General features: G+C 45.2%; 1 protein-coding gene across 2 annotated transcripts; it reads left to right on the forward strand.

Moving 5' to 3' along the window:
- Nucleotides 1–6597: 6597 nt before the first annotated feature.
- LOC113426588 (uncharacterized) lies at nucleotides 6598–16379 on the forward strand. Of its 2 annotated transcripts, XM_026688976.2 has the most exons (3): nucleotides 6598–6791; nucleotides 11804–11930; nucleotides 15204–16379. In XM_026688976.2, exons 2-3 carry the CDS (start codon nucleotides 11888–11890, stop codon nucleotides 16130–16132), a joined length of 972 nt encoding a protein of 323 aa, XP_026544761.1. In that variant the 5' UTR covers nucleotides 6598–6791; nucleotides 11804–11887; the 3' UTR covers nucleotides 16133–16379. The 2 variants fall into 2 exon arrangements, with proteins under 2 accessions (XP_026544761.1, XP_087809421.1); XM_087953295.1 differs by lacking the exons at nucleotides 6598–6791; nucleotides 11804–11930 and adding an exon at nucleotides 13442–13863.
- Nucleotides 16380–17866: the final 1487 nt, after the last annotated feature.

Raw genomic sequence — 17866 nt, forward strand, 5'->3', positions numbered from 1 at the left:
AGTATGAGTGTATACATAGTTGTGAATACATGAAATGGGTACATATAAGAAAAATAAAAGAATAAGAGAAACAATAGGACAGGGACGGTAGGCACGATGGTGCACTTATGCACGCCCCCTACAGGCCTCTTAGGAAAGGGGTGAGGTCAATAGTAGACAGTCTAAGGTTAAAGTTTTTGGGGTTTGGGGAAGAGACTACAGAGTCGGGTAGAGTATTCCAGACATTGACAGTTTGTGTATGTGTGTGTGTGTGTGTGAGAGAGAGAGAGAGAGAGGGAGAGAGTTTGTGTGTGTGTGAGAGAGAGATAGAGAGTTTGTGTGCGTGTGTGTGGTGTGAGGGAGAGAGTTTGTGTGTGTGTGTGTGTGTGAGAGAGAGAGGGAGAGAGTTTGTGTGTGTGTGAGAGAGAGATAGAGAGTGTGTGTGTGTGTGAGAGAGAGAGAGAGAGAGAGAGAGATTGCCTGGAGGACGCGCCGCGCAGTTCTGGCGTGGGGGTGAGAGGGAGGCGGTGGCTTCGGGAGGTGGGCGCCTCTGGCCTTGCCGGTTTTGCTCTGTCCCTGCTTTCGCGGAGCCTCCTCTTCCTTGTCCTGCTTTCCGGGCCCGTCCCACTTTCCCTCGCTCTCACCTTTGCGGCGGCAAAAAAAACCTTTCCCGCCGGCGTTTTCCACGCCCTCTTTCCACTTTCACTCGTGCGATCTGCACAGCGAAGGCAGCGCTCGCGTCTTGTGCTCTCTCTCTCTCCCTGCCTCCCCCCTCTCTCACACACTCCACCTCCATCTTTCCCTCTCTCTCCCATGTTCTCCGCTCTCCCCACTCCCTACCCCCCTCTCTCACACACTCCATCTTTCCCTCTCTCTCCCGCTCTCCTCTCTCCCTCTCTTTCTCTATCTCTCTCCCTCCCTGTCTCCCCCCTGCCTCCCCCTCTCTCACACACTCCACCTCCATCTTTCCCTCTCTCTCCCATGTTCTCCGCTCTCCCCACTCCCTACCCCCTCTCTCACACACTCCATCTTTCCCTCTCTCTCCCATGCTCTCCTCTCTCTCCCTCTCCCTCTCTTTCTCTCTCTCTCTCTCTCTCCCTCCCTGTCTCCCCCCTGCCTCCCCCCTCCCACACACACTCCACCTCCATTTTTTCCTTCTCTCTCCCACGCTCCCACCTGTGAGGTTTTGTGGAGGTGGCTGCGAGTAATGGATGGAGATCGCAAGTTGCTAGAGAGACCAAGACATTGGTGTAATTCAGGAGGGCTAACTTGTCTTGTGAGAGGGATCTTTGAGTCTTTGAGCCAGCAGTGTGGAGCGTCAGCCAAAAAAGCTAATGCAATCAGATAACAGATAATCAGAGTCGGAAGGGACCTTGAAGGTCATCTAGTCCACCCCCCTGCCCAAGCGGGAGACCCTACACCATTTCTGACAAATGGCAGTCCAGTCCCTTCTTGAAAGTCTCAAGTGATGGTGCTCCCACAACTTCCGAGGGCAAGCTGTTCCATTGGTTGATTGTCAGAAAATTTCTGTCAGAAAGTTTCTCCTTATTTCCAGCTTGAATCTCTCCTTGTTCAGTTTCCATCCATTATTCCTTGTCTGGCCTACAGGCGCTTTAGAAAATAGCTCGATCCCTTCCTTTCTGTGGCAGCCCCTCAAATATTGGAAGACGTTTCTTCTGTCTCCCCTCGTCCTTCTCTTCCCTAGACTAGCCATGCCCAGTTCCTGTAACCGTTCTTCATATGCCTTAGTCTCCAGTCCCCTAATCATCCTGGTTGCTTTTCTCTGCACTTTTTCTAGAGTCTCAACATCTTTTTTATGGTGGTGACCAAACCTGGATTCAGTACTCTAGGCGTGGTCTTACTAAGGCTTTATAGAGTGGTATTAGTACCTCACTTCTAAGTTGCATTAACAGAGGGATACAATCAAGATCAAGTGAGGTACTGATACCTCCCTGCAATGATTCATTTAACAACTGTGACAAGAAAGGTCCTAAAATGGGGGGAAACAACGATGCCACTTAACAACTGTATTGCTTTGCAACAGAAATTTTGAGTTCAATTATGGTCGTAAGTTGAGGACTACCAGTATTGAACACTGAGAGAAGCCTCTCTACTTGCTTTGTCTCCACAATATTTCATTTTGTAACTGAAATTAGGGATACGGTAATAGCCAAAGCCGATAATTAGTAAAATGTAAAATGTATTTCTTTAATAGAAAATAATATCTGTAACTCAGGGTTGAACTGTGGAATGCTAGGTGCTCTCAGAGCTGGGTTGCTTGCTTGTAGATTTTTTTTTGTTATCCAACTAGGTAACATCACTGTGAGTGAACTTTCGCCTGGAAGATGTTTACCTAGTTCGGTAATGAAACACCTGCAATCAAATAACCAGGCTTGGTGGGTACTTAGAACACCACAATATAGGTAGTCCTCATCTTATAATCATTTGTTTAGCAACCATTCAAAATTTCAACTGCACTTTAAAAAGTGCTTCATGACCAGTCTTCATATTTAGGATTGTTAACGGCCGGTGGTGGGATTCAATTTTTTTTTACTACCAGTTCTGTGGGCGTGGCTTGGTGGGCGTGGCAGGGGAAGGGATACTGCAAAATCTCCATTCCCTCCCTACTCCTGTAGGAAGGTTACTGCAAAATCTCCATTCTCTCCCCACCCCACTAACCTGCTTTCCAGCTCCGTTCTCCTGCGCAGGGCAACAAAAGATGTCCCAGCCAATCAGCTGGGACTCAGGAGGCAGGGAATAGATGGGGGCGGGGCCAGTCAGAGGTGGCATTTGCCAGTTCTCCGAACTACTCAAAATTTCTGTTACCGGTTCTCCAGAACTGGTAACAGAACCTGCTGAATATACCACCTCTGGTTACGGCAACCCCCCACAGTAAAGTGATCAGAATTGGCAACGGGCATGTATTTATGATGGTTGTAATGTTCCAGAGTCACATCATCATGATTTGCAACCTTGCCACCTAGCTTCTGGCAAGCAGTTATTGGGGGAAGCCAAATTCACTTAACAACTGCAGTGAATTTCTCAACAGTTGTGGCAAAAATGATTGTAAAATCAGACCTGACTCACTTAATTGCCTTGCTTAGCAATGGAAATTCGGGTCTCGATTGTGATCATAAGTGAAGGACTTGCTATTTGTCTCTTTGCAAGAGGGCAGGATGGAGATCTTCCCCCTGACGGTTGGATTGGGATTTTCACAATCCACAGTTTCCTAATGATTGGATTAGCATTCTTACCGTTTTAAATAGTGTTGGAAGAAATATCCTTCTGGGTTCAGTTCCAAGTGGGGAAAAAGACACTGGAAACATGGAGGCTGTTTGGAAAGATGGTTTAATGGTGGACAGGATCACATGCCTGGGAGCTCTTGAGCAAATTCTCAGAACAGATTACGGTCGTCAATGGAGGTTCCACTGTATTATTCTAAGTGCATGGTCTCAAAAATGTTAAATTAGGTCTGATGCAAAAACAGCACTTTGTTATTTTCCACATTCCTATTCTTATCCTACAAAATCTATGCATTGAATGTATCATTTCCATCTGTCAGTTACCATCTTTCAGCTATGGTGGCTCAGTGGTTAGAATGTACCGCAGGATATTTCTGCTGCCTGCCGGCTACCTGCAATTTGGCAGTTCAAATCTCACCAGGCTCAAAGTTGACTCAGCCTTCCATCCTTTTGGGTTGGGTAAAATGAGGACCCAGATTGTTGGGGGCAATATAGCTGAGCCTTGTAAACTGCTTAGAGAGGGCTGGAAAGCACTGCTGAAGTGGTATATAAGTCTAAGTGCTATTGCTATTACTATCAGTTACCATCATTGCAAAAGTCCACATTGCTTGTACACTCTACCCTGGTATCCTAGGTTTTGTGGGGAAAACACGATGCGTAGGAAAGCCAACACCAGCAGCATAAATAACTGGCAGCAAACAACTGTGTATATCACAATAATATACACCTGCCCACGATACCACTGCATCATAGGAGGTGCAGAGGACGTTCCCTAAATTTTAAGGTGATTCAGCAGATCACAGATTTGCGAGCCCATCCATCTCTGCTTATCATACACCTTCCTAAGGTGCTTTCAGAAAGTTACACTCTCCACCTCCAAGCCCGTCTCAAGCTTTCCCATTTGGCGCCAGTTCACAGATAATCAGAGTTGGAAGGGATCTTGTAGGTCATCTAGTCCACCCACCCCCCCAAGCGGGTGACCCTACACCATTTCTGACAGATGGCACTCTGGAGGAAAAACAAAACTGGTCACGTTGCCAATTTCAAAAACCGATACAAAAATTTATGCCACCAGATAAAGACCGAATGCATCAATTATCACATTAAACAAGAGGAAAACCTTCTAAGCACTAATTCCACCCGTGCTTTTTACAATTTTGTAAACAACAAACTAAAAGACTCAAGGTCCATCCCTCCCTTGTTAGGACCTGATGGTAAAGACTGCAACGACGACACCATTAAAGCCAACATCTTTAACACATTCTTCGGCTCAGTATTTGTAAACAGCAATGGATCATGCCCAGTATTTCCTAGCCGTACCACAGATAACAATAATGATCTAATACATATCGATTTCACAGAAGACAATGTTGAAAAATCACTATGCAATCTAAAACCATCTCTATCTATTGGACCGGATGGAATATGTGCCTACTTCTTAAGAAAGCTATCCACTGCAATAGCCAAACCTCTAAGCATAATCTTTGAAAAATCTTTCAGGACCAGCTCCTTGCCTAACCTATGGTCACAAGCCACAGTCATCCCCATCTTCAAAAAGGGAGACCCAAGCCTAGTTGAAAATTACAGGCCAATCTCCTTATGCTGCGTCACCTGTAAAGTCATGGAATCAATTATTAACCAATCCATCATCCTCCACTTAGAGACAAATAACCTACTCTCCAATAAACAATTTGGTTTCAGAAAAAAACTATCTTGTAATCTACAACTCTTACACTGCAAAAACATATGGACAACACAACTCGACCAGGGCAAAGCAATAGACGCAATCTACATAGACTTCTGTAAAGCCTTTGATTCAGTGGTACACGATAAACTACTCCTAAAAATAAAATCCTATGGTATCTCTGGACAACTGAATAACTGGATAGAAGCATTCCTGTCAAACAGACAACAAATGGTCAAAATCGGGAGCGTCCTATCAAATCCAGTACCTGTCAATAGTGGTGTCCCCCAAGGCAGTGTTCTGGGACCAACTCTCTTCATACTCTACATAAACGACCTCTGTGATCATATTAAGAGCAATTGCGTTCTCTTCGCTGATGACGTAAAGCTGTTCAATACCACAGACAATACTGCTACCCTACAAAAAGATCTTGACTATGTATCAGAATGGTCAAACAAATGGCAACTTCAAATCTCAACAAATAAATGCTCTGTCTTACATATTGGCAAAAAAAATCAGAAAATAAAATACAAGCTGAATAATCAAGAACTTGTTGATGACCCAAGCTCTGTAAAGGACCTTGGAATACTCACCTCTAATGATCTAAGTGCTAGAGCCCACTGCAACTACATAGCCAAAAAGGCATTAAGAGTTGTTAACCTAATCCTACGTAGCTTTTTCTCTGGTAATATCACACTACTAACCAGAGCATACAAACATTTGCTAGACCAATACTCGAATACAGTTCATCAGTCTGGAATCCACATTACGTATCTGATATTAGCACAATTGAGAAAGTCCAGAAATATTTCACAAGAAGAGTTCTCCACTCCTCTACTCGTTGTAGAATACCTTATGCCACCAGACTTGAAATTCTAGAACTAGAAAACCTTGAATTACGCCGTCTTCGGTCTGACTTAAGCATGGTATATAAAATCATACATTGCAATGTCCTACCTCTCAGTGAATACTTCAGCTTCAACCATAACAACACAAGAGCACACAATAGATACAAACTCAAAGTAACCCGCACCAAACTTGATTGCAGGAAATACGACTTCAGCAACAGAGTGGTCAATGTCTGGAATACTCTACCTGACTCTGTAGTTTCTTCCCCAAACCCCCAAAACTTTAACCTTAGACTGTCTACTATTGACCTCACCCCTTTCCTAAGAGGTCTGTAGGGGGCGTGCATAAGCGCACCAACGTGCCTACCGTCCCTGTCCTATTGTTTCTCCTATTCTTTTATTTTTCATATATGTACCCATTTCATGTATTCACAACTATGTATACTCTTATACTTATTATCTTGTAAACAATTGGCAAATCAAATAAATAAATAAATAAATAAATAAATAAATAAATAAAATAAAATCTCTTCTTGAAAGTCTCAAGTGATGCCGCTCCCACAACTTCCGAGGGCAATGCTGTTTGTTGGGCTTTCATCCGCATCTCTGCAAAATCAAGGCTCAGATCCATGCCCTCCCCTCAAACTTCCTGATTGCTCAGATCCAAAGCCCTCCCCCCACCCCAAATTCCTGTTTGTCCCGTGGGCGTTCTATCCTCCGCTTCCTCCCCATCCTTGTCTCTCGCTTTCTCTTCCCCCCGCTGAAATGGTTAAAGCAGCGGATCTCCCATTCCTAGAGAGGAGGGAAGAGGAAATGCCGGCCGGGGCCCCTTTTACAAAGGGGAGGGGGCGCGGACTCTTCCTGTCCCGCCCCCTCTCCATTCTCCCAGTGGACGGCACAGTCCACGGCTTGGCGGCGATTGCAGGTGGACCGTCCTCTTCTCGCCCGCCCGCTCGGCAGCGGCGAGGGAAAGTCAACGCGTGGAGAGCCGAGAGGAAGACCCACCGGGCGGGGGAACTGCAGACGGGAACGGGGAAGGTCAGCGTCCCTGGGCCGGTTTTGCAAAGCGGAGAGGCGAGGCAGGGCTCCGGGGAAACTGGGGGTGGGGTGGGGGGATGGACTCCGTGGACGCGCGTCCATGTTGTTTTCGGATTGTCTCTTCCCATTTTTCCCCCCGGGAGCTCCGGGTCTTGCTCTGCTTCTCGAGGAAAAAGCGGGGTCCACCCGAAAGGAGGCGGGATCGGGCAGGCGAGAGTCAAATCCCTTTCGTCCTTTGCCTTCCCGGGGGAGGAGCGGGCTCCAAGGGCTCGTCCTTGTTGTTTCCTAAGCGCTGGGACAGAGGTTTTCGACGAGCTTGGATTTCCTGGTGGTCTCCCATCCAGGCCTGGACTGATCGAGTTTGGCTTGGTCGATCAGCCGGGATTGAGCCGGGAGGGGGGTGGTCTTTGTTGCTGTCTGAGCTTGCTTGTTGTCTTGCAGACGTTTTAATCTAGGTCACATCATCAGTGCTAGGAAGGAATGGGAGTTTGCTGTCCGTTTCTCTTCTGGGGGCTTGCCCTGTCAGTGTTGGTGGGTGGTGGGTGGGTGGGCTTAGGGATTCTTTGGTTGGGGCTGTTTGGCACCCTGACAAATCAGCCATCAAGAAGACATTTAACAGCATCTATAGACTGTGCAAAAGAGACAATGTCAGCCTAAAAGAGAACAAAAAGACTCCAAAATCTCTCCAGCAATCAGCACCCAGATCAGCATAGATTAACTCCCAAGATTAACAACAGACCAACAGTCAAGGAAACAATACCCCAGTCAAGAAGCTGCCAAAGAGCCAATAGTAAAGAGCCCAACCAAAGAATCTCTAAGACAGGGATCTTCAAACTTAAGACTTGTGGACTTCAACTCCCAGGATTCCTCCTCCAGCCATGTTAGCTCAGGAATTCTGGGAGTTGAAGTCCACAAGTCTTGAACTTGCCAAGTTTGAAGACTCTTGCTCTAAGACCACCCACCCCATCAACACTGACAGGTCCAGCCATCAGAACATAAATGGACAGCAAACCGCACTCCTTACTAGCACTGATGATGTTACCTAGTATGGGTCGTGAAACGTCTGCAAGAAAACAAGCAGGCGCAGAGAGCAGCAAGGACTGCTCCTGTCAACCCTGAGGTACAAATATTCTTGATTGGCAGCCAGGATTGCTGCCAACAGGAATGCCTGGCTTCCTGTTAAAAGGATCGGGAAGAGGGAATGCTGATCAATAATGGCTGCATGTGGGTCAAAGGTTTGAGGACTGTGGCTTATTAAATCCTGCATGGGAGCGACATTTGAAACCCTGGTCCTGGAAAATGACTCCAGGGGGAATGTATCCATTCAGATACTACACTGGATGCAAGTGGAGGAATTGCTGGTCTGGAGAATTGGAACTCTGCCATAACACTATCAGGATAATAGAATAGCAGAACTGGAAGGGACCTTGGAGATCTTATAGTCCAACCCCCTGCTTAGGCAGGAAACGCTATACCATTTCAGACAAATGGTTGCCCAATCTTTTCTTAAAAACTTCCAGTGAACGGAGCATCCATAACTTCTGGAATCAAGTTGTTTCACTGATTAATTGTTCTCACTGTTACAAAATTTTTCCTTAGTTCTAGGTTGCTTCTCTTCTTGATTAGTTTCCATCCACTGTTCCTTGCCCTGCCTTCTGGTGCTTTAGAGAATAGGTTGACCCCCTTCTTCTTTGTAGCAGCCCCTGAAATATCAGAACACTGCTATCATGTGGGGGAAATCAATTTTTGACTTGAATGGGACTGTTTAATATACTCCCACTCAAGTCAGAAATTGATTTCCCCCACAACTGAAAAACTTGTGGATGGGGAACCTTTTATGGCTCACTCAGGAATTCTGGGAGTTGAAGTCCATAAGTGATAAAAGAGCCAAGTTTCCTTACCCCTGAGCTAGACTATAGGGCTAGTTTAAACTAGGCTCAGTGGCTAGTAACCCTGATACTTGCAAATAACTTACTACATTGGTTTTTGAAGAAAAGAAGAATGCAAGTGTTGTTCTGCTTAGCCAATTCTCTTTGAAGTATCTAGTTAGCCAACAGGAATGTTGGCTGGATTGGCCTTTGATCTGTACTCTTCTTGGAAACCCCCCTCCCCCTTTTGCCATTTGATGGTGTATTTAGAATAGAATAGAATTCCTTATTGCCAAATGTGATTGGACACACAATGTCTCCAGTGCATAAGCTCACAGTGTACATACAAAGCAACAAGTGATAAATCATGGTCATAATCATAAAATACATTCATCAGAAATCATAAGATACAACACTTACTGATAGGCGTAGGACACTAAATAGGCAATCAACATAAATCATACTAGGAAAATAAATAAAACATTACAAATCGTAAGATGCAAGCAACAAAGCTATAACCATAAGAAGAAAAGGAAATAGGTAATAGGAAAGATGAGAAGTTTAATAGTAATACACCCTACTAGGTGGTTTGACAATGTTGTGGGAATTGGTTGTTTAGCAGAGGGGGGAAAACTCTTCTTGTGTCTAGTTGTTTTGGCATGCAATGTCCTATGCATCATCTTGAGGGGAAAAGTTGAAACAGTTTATGTCCAGGATGTGAGGGGTCTGTACATATTTTCACGGATTTATTCCAGATTCCCAATCACTTCAAGTTGCTTGTCAATCAATCCTTGCAGCTTGCACACCATGTCATGTCCAAGAATACATGTCTGCTTAGAAACAGCTTCTAAATATTGTGTGATTTCTTATTGCATTTTTATTTCTTCTCTGGGAGCAAGGAATTATAATTTTTACATGAATTCAAGATGTCTTAAGTCACGGTGGCAAGACTTAAGTCTAACATAAAAGCTGAATTCTGCATCATAGGATAGTCTCTATTCTGAATACAGAAACCACAAACGCTATCCCTAAGTTTTTTGGGGATAAAAACTATATAAAAATAAATCTGGCTGGCTGTATGCACTATTGTATAAAGATACCAGCAGCAGTCTATTATGATAATATGATATGATAATAATTCTCTTTTCTATATTAGAAACATACAGTACTATTTAAATGGAAATAACTCCATTTAATAGATTGTGTCAGGATTCCGTCAGTTACCCCCATTTAAATCATGAATCTTGAGCCAAGCTTCCAAAACTTAAAAAAGGATTTATTGAGAGTTAACATGCCGGCATTGCCTGGGTGTAGCTGACTCAGAGACACATCATTCATTGTCACCCTTGACCCTGGATTTCCCCCCACCCCCTGGGTGTATCATAATTCATATTCTCCAATGGGACACGTCCATAGCCAAGAGTCATGCTCTCCAGTTAGAATTTTGCAAAGCAGAAACTTTGGTCGCTTAGAAACTATCTTTGAAAACATTTATGGAATGCAGTTTTGGTTTTGCAAGCTGCTGCACTGCTCCCCCCTCCCTTTCTGGGAGCTATGCTGGCTGGAGAATTCTGGGAGTTGAAGTCCACAAGTCTTAAAGTTGCCAAGTTTGGGGACCCCTGCTTTAAACCAGTGCTTTTCAACTTTGGCGACTTTAAGATGTGTGGACTTCAACCCCCTGAATTCCCCCGCTGGGAGTTGAAGTCCACACATCTTTAAAATCACCAAGGTTAAGAAACCCTGGTTTAAGCAATATATAAATAATAGCACCAGCGCATCTTAGGCATTACTATGTTCTTAGGGATCTTTGGGTGGATTAAATGCCTTCATATTTGATTTTGCAATGAAAAAGCAGAAGCACTAGGAATACAGGCAGTCCTCGACTTACAACAGTCCATTTAGTGACCGAAGTTACAACAGCACTGAAAACAGTGACGTATTACCATTTTTCACACTTATGACCATTGCAACATCCCCATGGTTACATGATTTACATTCAGATGCTTGACAACTTATGATGGTTTGTAGTGTTCAGGCATCATGTGATCTTCTTTTGCAACCATCTGACAAGCAAAGTCTGTGGGGAAACTAGATTCACTTAACAACCCTGTTACTAATTTAAAAACTGTACAGATTCATTTAACAAATGTGGTAAGAAAAGTCCTGAAATAGGGACAAAACTCACTCCAAATTTCTAACTTAGCAACATAAATTCTGGGCTCGGTTGTGGTCATGAAGTCGAGGATTACTGTAAAAGGAGAAATTGGGGGGAAAGATCTGTTAAGGAGAAAAATTTGCTTCCGGTTCCTGCCATATGATCGAAGGGAGGCTCTTTTGAGTTCCATCTAGCTAGCACATGAGTGTCAAAGTCAAGGCCCGTGAGCCGGATTCAGCCCGTGGGGTGCTTAGATCCGGGCCGCCCTGGAAACAGCGAAGGACTGGCCAGCGGTGCCTCCGCCAGCGAAAATGGAGCTTGGGAGGACCACGAGCTTCGTTTTCGCTGGCAGAGGGTTGCAGGAGGCCATCGAAGCCAAAAATGGAGCTCGGGAGCCCATTTTCAGTGGCAGAGCGCTCGTTCCACCACAGGTACCCCAACATAAGTGACATTGAGCTGGCCACGTCCCCCCTCCCACCGAGGTCAAACACAATCCTGATGAGGCCCACAATAAAAGGCTCACAATCCTGATGAGGCCCACCGAGGTCAAACGCAATCCTGATGAGGCCCACTGAGGTCAAACGCAATCCTGATGAGGCCCACTGAGGTCAAACACACTCCTGATGAGGCCCACTGAGGTCAAACACAATCCTGATGAGGCCCACTGAGGTCAAACACAATCCTGATGAGGCCCACCGAGGTCAAACACAATCCTGATGAGGCCCACCGAGGTCAAACACACTCCTGATGAGGCCCACTGAGGTCAAACACAATCCTGATGAGGCCCACTGAGGTCAAACGCAATCCTGATGAGGCCCACTGAGGTCAAACACACTCCTGATGAGGCCCACTGAGGTCAAACACAATCCTGATGAGGCCCACCGAGGTCAAACACAATCCTGAGAAGGCCCACAGTGACACCCCTGATCTAGCAGGATTGGGCAGAAAGTGATCTGTTTCACTTCATGGCGTTCTCATTTTCCTTCTAGGCTTCGGACAGCGCAGAAAGAGAGAGCCACTTCTGCTAAGACGGACAAAATTCCATCTCTGAGTCTGTGAAGATCCAGCTCCTCATGGAGGCCATCCCAGAAGAGGATGAAAATGCGAGCTTGCTGGGTAAGAGAATTTGGGGTGCAGCAGGACCAAGACACTTCGCTTCCTGAAACAGATAATAAGAGGGAATTTCTTGCTTATTCTATGTCCAGGCTGCCTCTGGACTGGGGAATTAGATCTTACTTCAGTGCAGCTAGTCTTTCACTTACAACAATTCATTTAGTGGCCGTTTGAAGTTACAACGGCACTGAAAAAAGTGATGACTGTTTTTTACACATATAACCATTACCGCTATCCCTGTGGTCATGTGATCAGAATTCAGACACATGACAATTGGCTCATGTTTATGACGATTGCAGTGTCCCGGGGGTCACCTTTTGCAACCTTTTGACAAAGTCAATGGGGAAGCCCAATTCAATTGACAACCACGTGACTGACTTTTAACAACTGTGGCAAAGAAAAGTTGTAGAATGAGGCAAATCTCACTTTACAAAATGTCTCACTTGGCAACAGAAACTTTGGGCTCAATCGTAAGTCGAGGACACGCCTCTATTGGTGATGGGAAAAGTACCCTCGGCCGCATTCAACCAAGCAGGCTAATTCAGAGGCCAAGCTGGGTATCTGGTTTTGTCTTTTAAAAGAACTGTCAGAAAATGTCTGAAGATTCTTCTTCTTGTGCCATATCCGTCATCGGACATTGGCGATCATGTTGGCGATCCTACCGTGTTTCTCCGAAAATAAGTTCTGGTCTTATAAAAAAATTTTTTTTGGGGGGGGGCCGGGGGCTCCAAAATAAGCACCAGGGCTTATTTTTAGGGGATGTCTTTTTTTTTTTTTCATGTACAGGGGGCGGTGAGTTTGGGGGCCGATGAGAGTGGGAGCCCTGCTACCGCTGGGCCGGTTCTCTCCATGCACTCGCTGCCTTGTGTGCTGGCCATGCCTCTCCACAACCACCATCACCCCTCCATGCTGATGATGATCTTCACTAGGGCTTATTTTTTGGGGGGTAGGGATTATATTAGGTGCACGCTTAAAAACCAGGATAGGACTTATTTTTGGGATAGGTCTTCTTTTCGTGGAAACACGGTATTTTTATCAACAGCCACACGGAAAAGTGCTGCTGAGTTTTGTCCAAACCAGCTCCTTAGATTTTGAAGCCATGATGCCCTTCTTCTGCCTGGACCTCGTTTGCCTTCAATCTCTCCCTGGAGGATTAAGTGAAGCATGCCGTATTTTTCTGGGTGTCACCTCACATGTCTGAAATATTCTAACTTTCGCGTTTTTACGGGTTTGATGATTGGCTTCCAGCAATAGCTGCCTTCCTTTGCCTAATATGGCAGGGCTGATCCTGCAATTCGGAGACCAGACAGTCTTTGCCTTGATTCCTGGTGTAAGTTCAGGGCGGAGCAAGGAATGAAAAGGAATATTAGCAACAAGATTATTGAGGCTGTGTTCGTGTGCATGTGTGCATTAAAAAAAATTAAAAATAGTTGTGTACAACTGAAACCCTGTCCTTTTTTTTTGTTATACGTGGATTTTGAAAAAAGGTAGGTAGGGCTATGATCATGGCAGACTTTATTTTTTTTAACCTCCCTGTGGATACTTGTGATGATCAGGAAAATAAATCCAATGTAGAAAAGGATGTACGGTAGGTAAAAGGAATTTCCCAGGATGAATTCACACAAGAAATATACAGTTAGTACTGTACATTCGTACAACCACAATTGAGCCCAAAATTAATGTAGTTAAGGCAGTTGTTAAGTGAGTTTTGCCCCATTTTATGACTTTTCTTGCCACAGTCATTAAGTGAATCACTACAGGTCTTAAGTTAATAACACGGTTGTTAAGTGAATCTAATTCCCTCGTTGATTTGGCTTGTCAAAAGGTCACAAAAGGGGATCCCATGACCCCGGGACACTTCAACCGTCATAAACACGAGCCGGTTGCCAAGCATCTGAATTTTGATCACGTGACCGTGGGGAATGCTGCAATGGTCGTGAGTGTGAAAACGGTCATAAGTCACTTTTTTTCAGTGTTGTAACTTTGAATGGTCACTAAACGAATGGTTGCACGTCAAGGGCTACCTGTACCTCTACTGAGCCAATAACCCTTTCAAGGGTGTCTTGGATTGGGCAGCCTTTGGTCAGGGTGGCTGGGGAATTCTGGGAGTTGAAGTCCACCTAAAACAGGAGCCAGCAACCTGCGGCTCTGGAGCCGCATGTGGCTCTTTCATCCCTCTGCTGTGGCTCCCTGTTGCCGGTTGGCTCCACAATTGATAGAGCTTTTGGTTAGGATAGGTAGAGGAAAAAGGACGCTGCCCTAGGAGGAGACTCTATGGTTGGGGGAACCGCCATAGAGTCTAGTCGGCTCCAGAATTGAATGGTGGGCTTCCGGTTAGGACCTTTGTGGCTCTTTGAGTGTTTAAGGTTGCCGACCCTTGACCTAAAAGTTGTTAAGATTGAGAATTGCTGCTCTAATGCTTGCTGGGTCAGCTGCTTCACGTGTAATACTTTGGACCCTTCACTGACTCAGTGAAGGGTGTTGGCGTGTGGGAAAGAGGCCCCTTCAAAAAGTTTAGCAAAGGGTCCTCTGCCTGGATGCTGAGTGGTGGTGGCCATGGTAGGCGTGGCCTAGTCGGCCTCCTGCACCGTGGTGGCAGGGGGCATTTTGCTCGAGTCCCCAGGAGGGCAAAAACGGCCTCCCTGGGCTCCAGAGACCCTCTGGAAGCCAGAAAAGAGCCCATTTCCGGCCTTCCCGAACTTCCGGGAGGCCCATTTTTCACCCTCCCTGAACCTCCATGCGCGTCCTACACTTACCTGGCATCCAAAATGGACTGCATGGGGACTCCTGGAGGGGAGGGGTGGAGTGGGCGGGGCCAGCCAGGAGTGAGATTTTGGGGTTTTCAGAACTGCACAGAACCTTAGCGAGGGGCTCTCTCAAACCCCTGTGAGTCCCCCGCAGCCCATCCCTGGAAATAGCCACCGAGCAAACTAACGGCATATGGCACCTTTCATATTACTGTGACCCATTGGCTGCTTTTTATTTATTATTATTATTTATACACAAAAAACAACAGTCTACACAGCAAACAAGATAACTATGCTGGGTTTCGTATCACAAATCACTAGTCGAACACTTCCCAAGTGTTTAGGACTGCGTGATGTATCGGCGGATTATGCGAGCAGATCCCAGTAAGGTGGCCTTTTGCAGCTGACCAGTACTACTACTACTACTTCTTCTTCCTCTTCCTCTTCTTCCTCCTCCTCCTCCTCCTCCTCTATTATTATTATTATTATTATTATTATTTATTTATTATTATTATTATTATTCCTGCAGGCAACGGGGAAGTGGCCGAGCCCGAAGTGTCAACCTGTTGGATGGTGCGGCCTGACTATATGGAATTCAATGGGGATTTGCTGGAGGAAAACATGTATGAGTTTCCTGGGATCTCTATGGTTGAGGAGGGGAGCCATTCTGAAGCGGCAGTAGAAGCAGCGTCCTTTTGTGCCAAAGGCCCAGGCTGCGCGAGCAGCATCCCAGACTCCTTTAACGACCAGAAATCCACGGTTAGAGAGAAGCCTTACAAGTGCTCCTTCTGTGGGGAAAGTTTCAAGCAGCGTTCCTACCTGGTCAAACATGAGAGGACCCACACGGGAGAAAAACCCTACCAGTGCTCTGTGTGTGGGAAAAGCTTCAGCCAGAGTTCCCACATCATCACGCACGAGAGGACTCACACGGGAGAGAAGCCTTACCAGTGCTCAGACTGCGGGAAGAGCTTCAATCGCAAAGCCAACCTCCTGGCGCACGAGAGGACCCACACAGGGGAGAAGCCCTACGCCTGTTCTGAGTGCGGCAAGTGCTTCAGCCAGAGCTCATGGCTGATGGCTCACAAAATCATCCACACGGGGGAGAAACCGTTCAAGTGTTTGGTTTGTGGGAAGCGTTTCAATAACCGTTCGAGTCTCATCAAACACAAGAGGTCCCACTCGGAAGAGAAGCCCTACATTTGCTCGGACTGCGGGAAGTCCTTCAAGGAGAGTTCTAAGCTTATTAAACACCAAAGGATTCACACGGGCGAGAAACCGTACAGGTGTCCGTTGTGCGGCAAAGGTTTCTGCTTCAAGTCCAGCCTCAGCCAACACGAGCGAACGCACACGGGAGAGAAGCCCTACGCATGCTGCGTCTGCGGGAAAACCTTCCGGCAGAAGTCACATCTCATCAGGCACGAGAAGATGCACATGGGAGACAAAGTCTACCCCTGTTGAGACTTGCCGAAAAGCCACCGGCTGGGGTTCCAGGTTAGCACAGGATACGTGTGTTCTCCCTGCCAAGGAGAGATCCCAGCTAAAATTCTGTCAGGCCCTGTAGTCTCAGAAGAAAGAAGGAAAAGCAAACGAGGAATTGGAAGGACAGCGATTTGGGACTCGAAACAAATTCGTTTAAGCCTGCTTTGTAAATCTTTTGCAATTTTTCTTTTTTCTAATAAAAAGAAAACCAAAGTAGATCTCCCAACTTAAGTCTGTCCGTGCTTGTTTCAAGCTTTTCAATCTGCGCAGAGTTACCTTGAAGTAAGATGGGCGGCCTATAACTTTTATATATAAATAAATAAAATACAGAGTCGACCTCCTTAGCAGTCTGTATTAGCAGGGGGCTGCTTCCTCCTTCAAAGGAGGGCCTCTTGCAGAAATTGGAGGGAAAAGAGGCTGACCCAATGAAGGGAAAACGGGTAAAGGGGAACTGGTGTCCTTAATAACAACCATACTGCATTTGTGTTTTGTGACTGTGGGACTGCATTGAAGGCAATTCTATCATTCTAAATCAATTCTATCATTTTGAAGGAAATTCACATTAGTCATTAAAATACAGGTCTCCAAACTTGGCAACTTTAAGACTTGTGGACTTCAACTCGTTATGCTGGCTGGAGAATTCTGGGAGTTGAAGTCCACAAGTCTTAAAGTTGCATTAAAACATGATGGGTTTTTAAATAATTGAACTACTGTATAAAGCCCCCTGCTGCTACCCAAAAAAGGCCACAGAGGATCAAAAATATTTTCCAATAGAATAACATATAATTCTTGCAGCTATTAACATACACAATCCCAGTTTAGTATGGTAGTAAGAAGTACAGGTTTTGGTAAAGTTTTAATAAAAGTATATCAGGCTGAAAAGGAATTAAAGCTTTCCACATTTCTTTCATTCTACAATAAATTATTTTCCTATTATTTTCCAGCTTTGCATCACGTAAGGAATGAGTCCATTTATTCCATGCATTTGCAACATTTTATAGAAAAGGAGATCTTGGCAACCAAGAATGGAGTAAGATACTAGTAATAAAGTGTCTTACACCAAGTCACTCCAAGTAGATTTTTTAAAGTTTGAAGTACAGGTAGTCCTCAACTTGTAACAATTGAGCCCAAAATTTCTTTTTCTAAGTGAAACATTTGTTGAGTGTGAACTGAATTGAATTCTTTATTGTCATTGTACGTATATGCACGATACACATACGAAATTCACATAACACCCAGAGACCAGACTCAACATGCACACATGACAATTTCCAAACACCTCCCCACCCACCAAAATTCCCCGCCTCCTAAAAACACACAAGCATCCATACAACAGACCAAGTAATACTGTCCAGCAGCTCAGTAATGGTGGTCCTTAAGTTCATTGTTAAGTGCAATTATAGCTCTGGGATAAAAACTGTTCAGAAAACTTATGGTCCGAGTTTTGTTCCGTATCTTCTGCCAGAAGGCAACAGTTCATAAAGATTGTGAGCAGGATGGGAAGAGTCTGAGAATGTTTTTCCTTCTAATCATAATAGTGCTTCAGCCTTCCACTCAATGCTTTGTGGGATAATTGTCCCTGACGAGAGTGAATCATGGTGGAGTTGATAAGCGTTAGATACAGGTGACAGAAATCAAGACATATTGGATTACTGCTGTGAATATAATAAAAGGGAGACTAAACATGTTGGTAGTTTAAAGATGACAGATTCA

The sequence above is a fragment of the Notechis scutatus genome, chromosome 2 (genome assembly GCF_049901735.1).
Source record: "Notechis scutatus isolate UNSWTSFEM ecotype Mainland chromosome 2, rNotScu1.2, whole genome shotgun sequence".
Taxonomy (NCBI): domain Eukaryota; kingdom Metazoa; phylum Chordata; class Lepidosauria; order Squamata; family Elapidae; genus Notechis; species Notechis scutatus.

Bases quoted from the DNA above. Each gene is read 5' to 3' on its own strand.
- LOC113426588 (XM_026688976.2), top strand. From the start codon at position 11,888: ATGGAGGCCATCCCAGAAGAGGATGAAAATGCGAGCTTGCTGG. The intron at 11,931-15,203 runs GTAAGAGAATTT...TTATTCCTGCAG, and splicing joins TGAAAATGCGAGCTTGCTGG to GCAACGGGGAAGTGGCCGAG.